This window comes from Nuphar pumila, chromosome 1 (assembly GCF_984573655.1).
Source record: "Nuphar pumila chromosome 1, dmNupPumi1.hap1.1, whole genome shotgun sequence".
Classification (NCBI taxonomy): Eukaryota; Viridiplantae; Streptophyta; class Magnoliopsida; order Nymphaeales; family Nymphaeaceae; genus Nuphar; species Nuphar pumila.
In genome coordinates, this window is record NC_143249.1 from 50,650,854 (window position 1) to 50,663,057 (window position 12,204).

General features: G+C 39.9%; 1 protein-coding gene across 6 annotated transcripts in view; it reads right to left on the reverse strand.

Annotated features, from left to right (window-relative positions):
• The window catches only part of LOC149848913 (uncharacterized), a 58,837-nt gene that overhangs the window by 31,716 nt on the left and 14,917 nt on the right, over positions 1 to 12,204 (reverse strand). For 2 of the 6 annotated variants that reach the window (XM_089998116.1, XM_089998108.1), the window contains exons 3-5: positions 625 to 706; positions 425 to 528; positions 78 to 204 (exon numbers count right to left, since the gene is read on the reverse strand). In XM_089998116.1, the coding sequence (XP_089854242.1) occupies positions 78 to 204; positions 425 to 528; positions 625 to 706 (313 nt within the window). Of the gene's footprint in view, positions 1 to 77; positions 205 to 424; positions 529 to 620; positions 707 to 886; positions 1,006 to 12,204 lie in introns of those variants that run through there. The other 4 variants (XM_089998123.1, XM_089998128.1, XM_089998142.1 and 1 more) reach the window with 3 other exon arrangements.

Sequence of the window (12,204 nt, forward strand, 5' to 3'; positions counted from 1 at the left end):
CACAAAAATTATATAGGTAGCAATTAGGAAATGCATGTAGCACTCGGCAGACAAGTTAACAACAAAAGATTCTTTACCTCATGCCAGCCAAGGCTAACATATTCACCATCAGAGAGCCCTGAACCGGAAAAATCAAGAGTGAAAAGGGTGATATTTGAAGGAAGCAATACCATAGCTGCCTCATTTGCATCTGCTCTACAGCCACTGCAGTAAAGATAAATGAAAAGAAAGAAAGTGATTACATCAAATGATTCATTTTCTTCCAAAATCTCAAGCAGAATAAACCATACAATGAAAAATTATGCCCTAATCCAGCACCAATAGAAAATATCAAGTAAAACAAAAAAACAAATAAGTTTCTTTTGTATTATTTTATATCAGCACACAAAATGTAACCTAAGAAACAAAAATTATAAGAACAAACCTGTTTCCATGGCAGTAAATAACGCAAGGAAGAGGGATATTTTCTGAAAATGGTGAGGGAACATAGTGGCTGCACTTTAACATATGTCCTCTTCCATTTCTGAGCTGTTAAATTTAAAAATAATAATAATATGAGGATAACCGTGATTAAATAAGCATAAATAGAAGAACAATATTCATTTGTTTGATTTCCGTACTTGCCTCCACATCTTCGCGTTTGAACTTCCTTCCTCCAAGAGTGAATTCAGTCTCCCATAAATACTGATCCGGGATGTACTTTGCCCTGTAAATGAGCCGTTTCAAAGAGTTCAAACTTCAAACCAAAAGAAGACAAGTTCCTATCACTTCAACTCTAGTGCGATCCTACACAGCCCTCTAACCCCCAAACAGGATCACATGCAAAAGAACTAAGAAAGCACATGACCTAGTGGTTTCAATACCAATCCATAATTGGGATAGCTACCTTATAGCCGAGATGAGACCATCTGAGACATGGTTTCACCACAGTAGGATTCCAGAGCAATGAAGCCAGAATGGACCACAAGCCTGCACCCTAATTATCCCTCGTTTCAAGGATGAAATCTGCTGAAATATTTTAGCCCTAGTAAAGCTGGTAAACAATTACTGCATATATAATGGCATGCAAAAAATAAAGGAGTCAATAAAAATGTTGAATTTTCAAGATTTTTTTTGTTATGCCCAGGATTTTGTTATATAATGGCATGGAAAAAAGGGTTTGCCATGTGCCTTTCCCCTCTCCCTGTGTTCCTTTCTCGCCATCGCCGGCGGCCTTGTGCCAGCAGTATTTTGCTGCTAATCAGCTCCGGCTGTTGTGCCGGAGGTCGATCTCCTCTTGGATGGAGTCTAGGAATCATGCCGACACCATCCAAGAACCCACTTTCCCCTCTGTTTCCCCATCTCTTATGCAGCCTCCCTCCGACCGATCTCTGGTTTCATCCAAGTTGAAGGACGATGCCAAGATCTTGTGGGCTATGTTGATGTCCAAGTTTATAGACGATCGACTTAACCGCAGGAATCCTGCCCTTGGTCGAGTGGTTCTCATCTCCCCAACCCAGCTTCAGGCCAATTGGTGCACCTCATCCTTGGCCTAACACCGATCAGGGGGTTATTTCCTTGGTGGGTGCCTCCGCCTCACTGCAATTGATTCCCAAGATGAAGGTTGTTGATGCAAACGAGGAGGCTGGAGCCTCCCTTGAGTTTTTGCATGTGTCTTCCCAGTAAGATAAGTACAAGTTGAAGGACGCACTCGCTGAGGTAAGTCAATTGATTCCCTCGATAGATCCGGTGGATGGCAAGGTCAATGAAGGATCAGATCAACAAGGATCTGGTTCGGTTAATATTGTTTCTTTAATTGAACAGCAGAATTCGGGTTTGTTGCATACACCACCCAAGATGATGGATGGTGTTATGCCGATCTTGCCATCTTTGATCAGAAGGATCTTCCCAAGATGAAGGTTGTTGATGCAAATGAGGAGGCTGGAGCCTCCCTTGAGTTTTTGCATGTGTCTTCCCAGTAAGATAAGTACAAGTTGAAGGACGCACTCGCTGAGGTAAGTCAATCTATTCCCTCGATAGATCCGGTGGATGGCAAGGTCAATGAAGGATCAGATCAACAAGGGTCTGGTTCGGTTAATATTGTTTCTTTAGTTGAACAGCAGAATTCGGGTTTGTTGCATACACCACCCAAGATGATGGATGGTGTTATGCCAAATCTTGATCTTGCCATCTTTGATCAGAAGGGCTTGGGATCATCTCATAACCCATCCAAGATAACGGATGGTGTTATGCCGATCATGCATAGCCCGTCAAAGCTGAGGGACGGTGCTATGCAACGGGACCTTAATGATGATCATGTTGTTGGTTGTGACTCGCTGGATATGTCACACAACCCATCCAAGATGACAGATGATTGTCGTGATGCAAATCTTGATCGCCTTTTTTATTGTGCAAAGCCGGATCTTGGCAGGGGAAACTCAGTTGTGAACATGCCCATACCTGATCGGTCTTGGGCTCAGATTGTTGGATATCACTCGATTGAGTTGAATCCGTTATGGCCTAAGCCGAGTATGGAGGAGGGGAAGATCGTTTTTTGTTGTTAAATTATGTATATATAAATATATATATATATACATATACTTATATATATACATATGTATATATATAAGTATATATATATACATATATGTATATATATACAATCTTTTCTTTTTATTCTCAAAATACCCGATAGGGGTATTTTGGTAAAACCCCATGTAACCCCTTTTTCCCTTTTTCTATTTTTCCTTTCTTCCTTTTTTTCTTTTTTCTTTTCTTTTTTCCTTTTTATTTTTTACCTTTTTGTAAGACCACAAGGGCCCCACACATGTAGTCGTTGGGGCCCCAACGGTCATATTTATGACCGTTGGGGCTCCCAACGACTACATGGGAGCCCCTTGTGGTCCCTTCTACATGGCTCCCTCCTCTGTAAATAGAGGAGGTTTTCCTCTTGTATTGTAAGGGTTGTTTACCCTCTTTTTCCCTTCTTCAATAATATCCAACTTATGACTTTTGGTCATTTCTCCCTTTTGTGGGTTTTTGTATACACTTTTAGTGTTTGTGCTCTTGGCTCTTGGAATCACTCTTGAAGAGTGATTTGCTTTATTGGTGCTTCTGTCGCTCCTCCCCTTTTCATTACATGGTATCAGAGCAAGGTTGGTGATCCGGTTTCTACCTTTTTGGTGCCTTGGGACGCGTGCCTCTCAAGTTTTTGAAGAAGGAAAGAAGACTGTTTCGGCTCCCATGGAACGTGATTCTAAAGTTGAGCTTTCTTTCAAGCTCAATGGATCTAATTATCTTATGTGGGCCTCCGCTATGGAAAATCATCTAAGAGGTAAGAAACTTTGGGGTTTTGTTATGGGAACTACTCCCGAACCCTCTCTTGTTCTCGCTAAAATTGAAAATGATGTTGAAAAAGCTTTAGATGGCGATGAACGCATCAAAGCTATAAATGATCATCAATCCAAAATAGAGGATTGGGAAAGTAATCATGCCAAAATTTTGGCATGGTTTATGAACAATGTTGACCTCAAAAATTGTGCAAATATTGCAAAATTTAGAAGAGCCAATGAGGCATGGTTCTTTCTCAAGGGTATGTATACCCAAAAGGATCTTGCTCGACAATTTTTTTGTCAAGAGAAAATTTGTTTCACTAGACAAGCGGATATGAGTGTCTGTGACTACTTTAGCTCTTTAACCCCTCTTTGAGATGAGCTTATTCTTCTTGAGCTTAAATGGGTGGCTCCGGAAGATATTGAGTTAAGAAGAGAACAAATTGAAAAGGAGCACTTGTTCCAATTTCTTCATGGTCTACGACCGGAATATGAACAAGTGAGGGCATCCCTTCTCCATAGAAGTAAAGCCTTACCCATTGAAGACGCCCTTGCCGAAGTATGCCAAGAAGAGACTCAACTTGGCTTAAGTATTAAGAGTGATGAAGTTTTGGCCGTTTCTAGACCCGGATCTAATGTAAAAGCATATAGACCTCCCCACTTTAACAAAAATAATGGATATAGAAAGGGGGTGATTTGTCACTATTGTAATGAACCGGGTCACATTAAACCGGTTTGCCCAAAGCTTAAAGGAAAAGTGGCCGCGGTTGGAGAAAAATCTCCAAAGAAGGAAGAAGAAAGTGTCAAAGAGGGAGATATCAAAGAAACTCGTAATCATATCTCTGAAGTTCTCCAACATCTTCTCAAGACTTCTTCACCTTCAACATCCGGAGCCGCCATCGCCTACTCTTCATCACCTCCAGGTATGTGGATACTAGACTCTGGTGCTTCTTTTCACATGACATCTCATAAAAACTCGCTTTCTAATGTTTTTTCCGAACCCATATCTTCTTATATTTCAACGGCCGATGGGACATCTTTAAAAATTGAAAGTATCGAAACACTTGATTTTAAAACTTCTCAATCCTTCTTTGTTCCTAAAGTAAGAGTCGTTCCAAAAATTAATCTAAATCTTTTTCCCGTTTCCCAAATCACCGATCATGGATGTCAAGTCTCTTTCTCACCTAAAGATTGCACCGTGCAGGATCTCCAGTCAGGGAAGCTGATTGGACAAGGCTATAGAAGGGGTGATCTCTATTTTATGGATTTTTTGACTCTTTCATCTAAGTCATCTTGCAATCTTGTAAAGGACAAAAGTATTGGAATTTGGCATGAGAGACTTGGTCATCCAAATTTTGTAAAAATGTCTTTTTTCCCTTTTTTGAACAATACTTGTAAAGGCAATCACATGACTTATAAAGATTGCATTTTTGGGAAATCTAAAGCTACTCCATTTCTTCATAGAAATTATTTCACCACTCGGCCTTTTGAACTTGTTCATTCTGATGTATGGGGACCTTCCCCTATTTTGTCTAAAAGAGGATTTTCATACTATGTGGTCTTTATTGATGACTTCACTCGATTTACATGGATTTACTTCTTAAGTCGCAAATCCGAAGTTTTCTCCTTCTTTAAAGAATTCCATGCGATGGTTAAAAATCAATTTTTTCATTCTTAGGTCTGACTCAGGAGGTGAATACATGTCCAATGAATTTCAAAACTATTTAAAAGAAAATGGAATTTGCCATCAACGTTCTTGTCCAAACACTCCGCAACAAAATGGACTTGCGGAAAGAAAGCATAGACACATAATAGAAACCACAAGAACCTTATTAATTTCAAAAAATATTCCAAAATCTTTTTGGGCCGAAGCGGTTCTAACCTCAACGTATCTTATCAATAGAACTCCTTTATCTTCTTTAAAAAATCTTTCTCCATTTGAGAAACTTTACAATATGTCTCCCGATTATAAAAGACTAAGAATTTTCGGATGTAAATGTTTTGTTTTAACTCACAAAAATGATAAACTTTCTTCTAGAGCTATTGAATGCATTTTCTTAGGATATGGCGAAAAACAAAAAGGTTATCGATGCTTTGACATATCAAATAATAAACTTTATATCTCAAAAGATGTCACATTCTTAGAAGAAGAAAAAGGTTTTTCACATAAACCAAATGAAGATATTGATTATTCCTTTTTATTTGACTTATTGCCTCAAGAAAAGGTCATTGATGATAATGTTGAATCTAGTGAATCGCTCATAGACGAATTTGAACCTCCAAATGATGATCAAAATTTACAAGAAAATGTACAAAGGCAAATACAAGTCTACTCTAGAAGAAATGAAAGTAATCCTCCTTGTGCCCTTGAAAAATTCTCTCAAAATGAGTCAACCGAAGAAACCTCTCAAAGAAGATCAAATCGTATTTCAAAAATACCAAATAGATTTGTATCTTATGATTCTTTTTCTCCAAATTTTTGAGCATGTTTGCTTGCTCTTCACTCAATTCATGAATCAACTCATTATAATGAGGCCAGACAATATGCTCATTCGAATGAAGCAATGGAACTGGAACTTAATGCACTTAAGAGGGCTCAAACTTGAGAAATCGTTGATCCACCCAATGGTAAGAAACTCATTGGATGTCGATGGGTGTTTAAAGTTAAAAGTAAGTGCGATGGATCTTTAGAAAGATATAAGGTCAGGTTAGTGGCCAAGGGATATGCCCAAGAGTATGGGGTAGATTATGATGAAACCTTTGCCCCTGTTGCTCGAATGACTAGTGTTTAAGCCCGTATTGCAATAGCCTCTGCTAAAAAATGGCCAATTTTTCAACTATGTGTCAAAAATGCCTTTTTAAATGGAAATTTAAATGAAGAAGTTTACATGGAACCACCTCCGGGTATGAATTTAAATGGTAAAATTTTGAAATTGAAAAAAGCCTTATATGGACTTAAGCAAGCTCCTAAAGCTTGGTATAATAACTTTAGTAATCTATTAATCAATTTAGGGTTTACTTCTTGCTATACTGACACTGCTCTTTTTGTTAAGAAAACAGATGATTTCATTGTTATTCTTCTGTTATATGTTGATAATATGATCATCACTGGGGATGACAAAAAGGGGGTAAATGATGTGAAGTCTATGTTAAAAGAAACTTTTGATATGTCTGACCTTGGATTCTTGAGATATTTTTTAGGAATTGAAGTGGCTTACTCCCCACGAGGATACATTTTATCTCATATGAAATTGGCCGCAGACATTTGTACCAAATCTGGAATATCTGATGAAAAGAAAGTTGAGACTCCCGAAGTTATCAATGCAAAACTCAGACTTGAGGATGGTGTTCTTCTTGAGGATCCAACTCCCTATCGTCAATTAATTGGATCAGTCACCTACTTATCCATCACCCGTCCAGACATAGCTCATGTGGTTCATACTGCAAGTCAGTTTCAGCATGCACCTACTACAGTTCATATGGCGGTTGTAATGAGAATTGTGCGATACATCAAAAATACCATCTCCAAGGGACTCTTCTTATCATCTTCCTCATCTCTTGAATTAACTGTTTTTACTGATGCGGACTGGGGAGGAAATCCCAATGATCGTATCTCAACTACTGGTCTTTGCATTTTTTTAGGTGAATCTCTCATCTCGTGGAGGTGCAAGAAGCAGCAAAAGGTCTCTCTATCATCCACTGAAGCTGAATATCGGGCTATGGCAATGACAACAATGGAAACCGTGTGGCTCAGAGGGCTCCTTGGTGACATGGGTGTCTTCATTTCCTCACCCACCAAGCTCTGCTGTGATAACAAAAGTGCGATCTACATTGCAAACAACCATACGTTTCACGAACGGACCAAGCATATCGGGATGTATTGCCACTATGTTCGAGATGAATACCTCAAAGGAACCATCACATTACCTTACGTCACTTCCGAATATCAACTGGCTGACTTATTCACCAAGGCGCTCCCAACTCCACGATTTATGTTTCTTCTTAGCAAACTTCCGGTCTTCTCCCCGTAAAGTTTGAGGGGGCGTGTTAAATTATGTATATATAAATATATATATATATACATATACTTATATATATACAGTCTTTTCTTTTTATTCTCAAAATACCCGATAGGGGTATTTTGGTAAAACCCCATGTAACCCCTTTTTCCCTTTTTCTATTTTTCCTTTTTTCCTTTTTTCTTTTCTTTTTTCTTTTCTTTTTTCCTTTTTATTTTTTACCTTTTTGTAAGACCACAAGGGCCCCACACATGTAGTCGTTGGGGCCCCAAGAGTCATATTTATGACCGTTGGGGCCCCAACAGTCATATTTATGACCGTTGGGGCTCCCAACGACTACATAGGAGCCCCTTGTGGTCCCTTCTACATGGCTCCCTCCTCTATAAATAGAGGAGGTTTTCCTCTTGTATTGTAAGGGTTGTTTACCCTCTTTTTTCCCTTCTTCAATAATATCCAACTTATGACTTTTGGTCATTTCTCCCTTTTGTGGGTTTTTGTATACACTTTTAGTGTTTGTGTTCTTGGCTCTTGGAATCACTCTTGAAGAGTGATTTGCTTTATTGGTGCTTCCGCCGCTCCTCCCCTTTTCATTACATTTGTATCCCTCAAGGTTTATACATAAATCATATGAAGCCATATGAATTTTCTCTGGTTTGTAAATGGGATACCCAGCCAATGGAACGGGAGTTGTATGTGTCAAAACTTTGCAAGCGATGGAAACTGATTGAAAAACCTATTTTCTCTACTCTCCTGAATAGCGAATTTCTTGTTCACTTTGGGAACAAGGAGGACATGATGTCTATACTTCAACGGGGACTGTGGATGTTGGCAGGGAGAACCCTGTTGATGGAACAATGGGATGGCTCTGGGATCCCTACCTATTTGGACTCGTATTTTTGGCCTTCCACTGGCTATGCGGTGTCAGGACATGTTTGCAATGCTTGTGGAAGGGCTGGGTGGTAAACTTGTTGTGGTGGATGAGCGCACGAGTGCTAAGGTACGCCTCCATTTTGCTAGAATTCTAGTTGAAGTTCCTACTAACTGTGAATTACTTGATTTTGCACCTCTTGTTTTAGGCGAACTCTTTAAAGATGATTTGAATTTTGAGCATGAATCCTCATCTAAAGTTTGCGGGGTATGCCAATTCCATTCTCACGGGACTGAGCGTTGCCCGCGCAAAGCTAACCTTGTTTCCAAGAAAGTCTCGTGATGGTTGGCAACCAGCCCAAAAAAAGAAAGTGCTCAAGGTTTGGGTTCAAAAGGCCCCCACGAAAGAATCGAGAGGCCTTTTGATATTCTGTGGGATGATTCAATGGAGGCTGACAATGGTGATCAAATTTCGAAGGAGGATCCTCCAAGCGTTTTGGAGAATCCTAAGAGTGGCTCCTCAAATCGTTTTGAGATTTTATTTGACGATGGTGGGGAGACAGAAAATGCCTAGCATGATCAGCAGGATTCAGAAAGTGTACTGAAGGATGATGATGATGAAATGGACTAGGAGTTTGTTATTAACAATGATGGTGAGATAGAGTTGATTCATAAAGGCCCTAAGAGTGCAGCCTCGCTACCTCAAAGTGACAGGATCGATGTTGATGTTGTTGGGGTTGATGCCCCTGAGAATGCGCATGGTGGCGCACTGATGGATGTCAATTGATCCTAAACGAAAGATGGGATGTCAAGGTATGCCTGGGCAGGTTACTGGGGTAAGCCACATCACTCTTCGGCCTCGTGGAGGCACAGGTGGTAAGTCCAAATGTGATCCATGAAGATTTTTTCATAGAATATCAGGGGTTTTGCTAAACCCCAGGCGCACAGGGAACTACAATCTTCTATCCGGATTTATCATCCTGAGATGTTTTTCATTATTGAACCAATGATTTCTTTTAAGCAATTTTTTAATTTAAAGTACAAATATGTTGACTTTAGTATTGCCCACGATGCTTTATGTGAGACTGATAAAATATATATTATGTGTTTTTAGGACTAGGGTCGTGTGGAGTGCTAGGACTTTCAGAACAATGATGGAGTTATTAGTTGTACAGTCTTGGATCATGGAAGCAACAAGCGATTTAAGGTAGCGGGTGTATACCTAAGCAACCATGCCGGACACAGATCTATGTTGTTCGGAGCTTTGCAGGCGATGATGGATTATGAGACTCTTCCATTGGTGTTCATTGGAGACTTCAATCGTGTGTTGAATGAGTCGGAAAAGATGGGGCTCCCTCCAAATATTTACTGTGCATCTGAGTTTCATGATTTTATTTCAGGACTTTGAAATTGGAGATCCGGGGCTAGGTACACGTGGACAAACAATAAAAAAGGCAGTGATAATGTGCAGTGTGGGCTGGACCAATACTTCGTCAACTACCAGTGGTTTGATGATGTTGGGATGGGCAGCTTGCTGAAGGTGTTTCCGAGATTAGCGACAGATCACTCTTTGCTTGTTTTTTACACTGAAACGGTTGTGAGGAAGAGTATGAAGCGGCCTTTCAAATTCTTTGAGTGGTGGTTGTCTGATCCAAAATGCTTGAAAATTGTTTCCGGTTGTTGGAATACTCCACAGTTTGGGTGTCCTATGATCTGCATCTTCAACAAGCTGGATGATGTGAGATCGAAGCTGCAAGCCTAGAAGAGGGCCAGGTCTGGGTATCTAGAAGGTAAAATACAATATATTCGGAGCCAACTTATGGATGTGCAACAAGCAATGAATTTCTCCTCTCCCTCTCATGAGGATATTGAATATGAATTTAACCTTAAGAGAGATCTTGAAAGGGCCTTGGTGAAGGAGGAATAGTAATGGAGGCAAAAAAATTCTTGTGCCTTTTGGCTATGAAAGGGAGACAGAAACACAAAATTTTTCATGGCCTCAATCAAAGGAGGAAGGCATCACAACACTATCAATAATCTTCTCAAAGATGGTTCCCATATTTCGGAACACTCACGAATTGAAAGTGAGTGTTTCAAGTTTTTTAAAGATTTGTAAATTGAGGATAAGGACCGTGCCGACATGTTCCCTTCTTGGGATGGGCCGTGTGTGACTCAGGAAGAAAATGATTTCAGTCAAAGCCAAACCAGAGACAAAGCTCCAAGGTATGTTCTTTTAAAAATGTTGGGACATTGTGGGTAGAGACATTATTGTTGCAGTCAAAGATTTTATTCTTAAAGGAAAAATTGTGAAAAACGTCAACTCCACCTTGATTGCACTAATCCCAAAAGCTCAAGAAGCGGATCAATTGAAGAATTTTGACCTATTGCACAGTATAACTTTTTATACAAGATTGTTTCTACGGTTATGGTGAACAGAATGAGGCATATTCTCACAAGAGTGATCTTCAAAAATCAAGGCGCTTTCCAGAAAGGTAAAAATATTCAATAAAGTATATTGCTTGCCCATGAATTGTTAGATTCTCTTGAAAAGAAAAAAATTCTTCCATTATGTCTAAAGTTGGACCTATCGAAGGCCTATGATAGGGTTTCTTGGAACTTCTTGAAAAGCTCTCTTGCTCGACTGGGTTTCCATCCAATCTGGATTGAAAGAGTTATGCTATGTGTCTGCACAACCTCATTCCAAGTTTTGGTGAACAAAGTTTAAGGAAAAAAATTTGGAGCGCTCGTGGTCTGAGACAGGGGGGTCCTTTGTGCCCATATTTGTTTTTTATCATAATGGAGAGGCTCTCTAGGAGGCTAAAATTAGGAGGATGTCAAAATTACCTTGAGGTCGTTAAAGTTCCCCATCAGGCTCTAGACATCTACCACCTATTCTTTGCGGATGATGTGTTGCTTTTATATAATCCTTTAGAGGACCAAGTGCAAAAGGTTAAGAGCATTTTCTTGGAATTTGAATGTGGCAGGCACGAAAATAAATAATGAAAAATTAGTCAGTGCCTTTAAATGTGAGTTTGGAAGTGGCTTCCCAGATTTCTCAATTAGTTGGGTGGCAGCTAAGTTTTTTACAGTTGAAATACTTGGGTCTACCTTTGTCTGTAGGCAAGATGAACTCTACTTTATGCCAACCTCTTATTGCAAAAAATCAACATTGTTTGGAAGCATGAAAAGCCAGGTTATTATCGTATGCAGGGAGGCTACTTCTCATTCAAAATACTCTTACTGCAATTCCTGTGTTTTGGATCTTGTCTTTTAAGGTACCTAAGAACGTGGTGGTTCAATTAGAAACCATGTTCAGAAACTTCTTATGGTTGGACTCGAATTCCAGGAGAAGACAACATTTGGTGGCGTGGGAGGTGCTCTGCAAACCAAAATTTGAAGGTGGTGTAGGGCTACGTAGGATTGAGGAACTGAATATTGCTTACCTTACTAAACTTGTGATTGATGTTTTCTTTGGAGACTCTATATGGGCAGAGTTTATGCGATCCAAGTATATGCGTAACAGAAGCCAACGGGGAGCCAATTCGGATGGAAGTTCCAAAGCTTGGAAGGGGATGGGAGAAGATTGAACCTCCGATGCCTTATGAGTTTGTGGATGAGACTGTTACTCGGTTTTGTATTTTCCCTTGGCTGGGTCCCCCATTATATCTCTCATCCCTAAAGGAGAAAGACGCGGGATTGTTAATCTGAAAAAAAACTTGTGTTAAGGATTGGTGCTATGTGAGGATCGACTTGTTCCTTTTTTGGGCCTTCAAAGTTTGTGGCCTAATCTAATTGGTTTTCAGCTCTCCCAAGGCCCTGATAGGCTCTGGTGGAGAGACTCTGAATGTGTTGTAGGAATCAGTAGGAAGGATATCTGGAATTCCATTCGGAATTATGCCCCATCTCATGAGTGGTACGGTTATATGAGGCCAAAAAGAGTTCTTATTTAGCTAGCCATGGAAGGCTTCTTACTCTGGAGTCTGGATAGACGGAAGGATTTTGGGGTA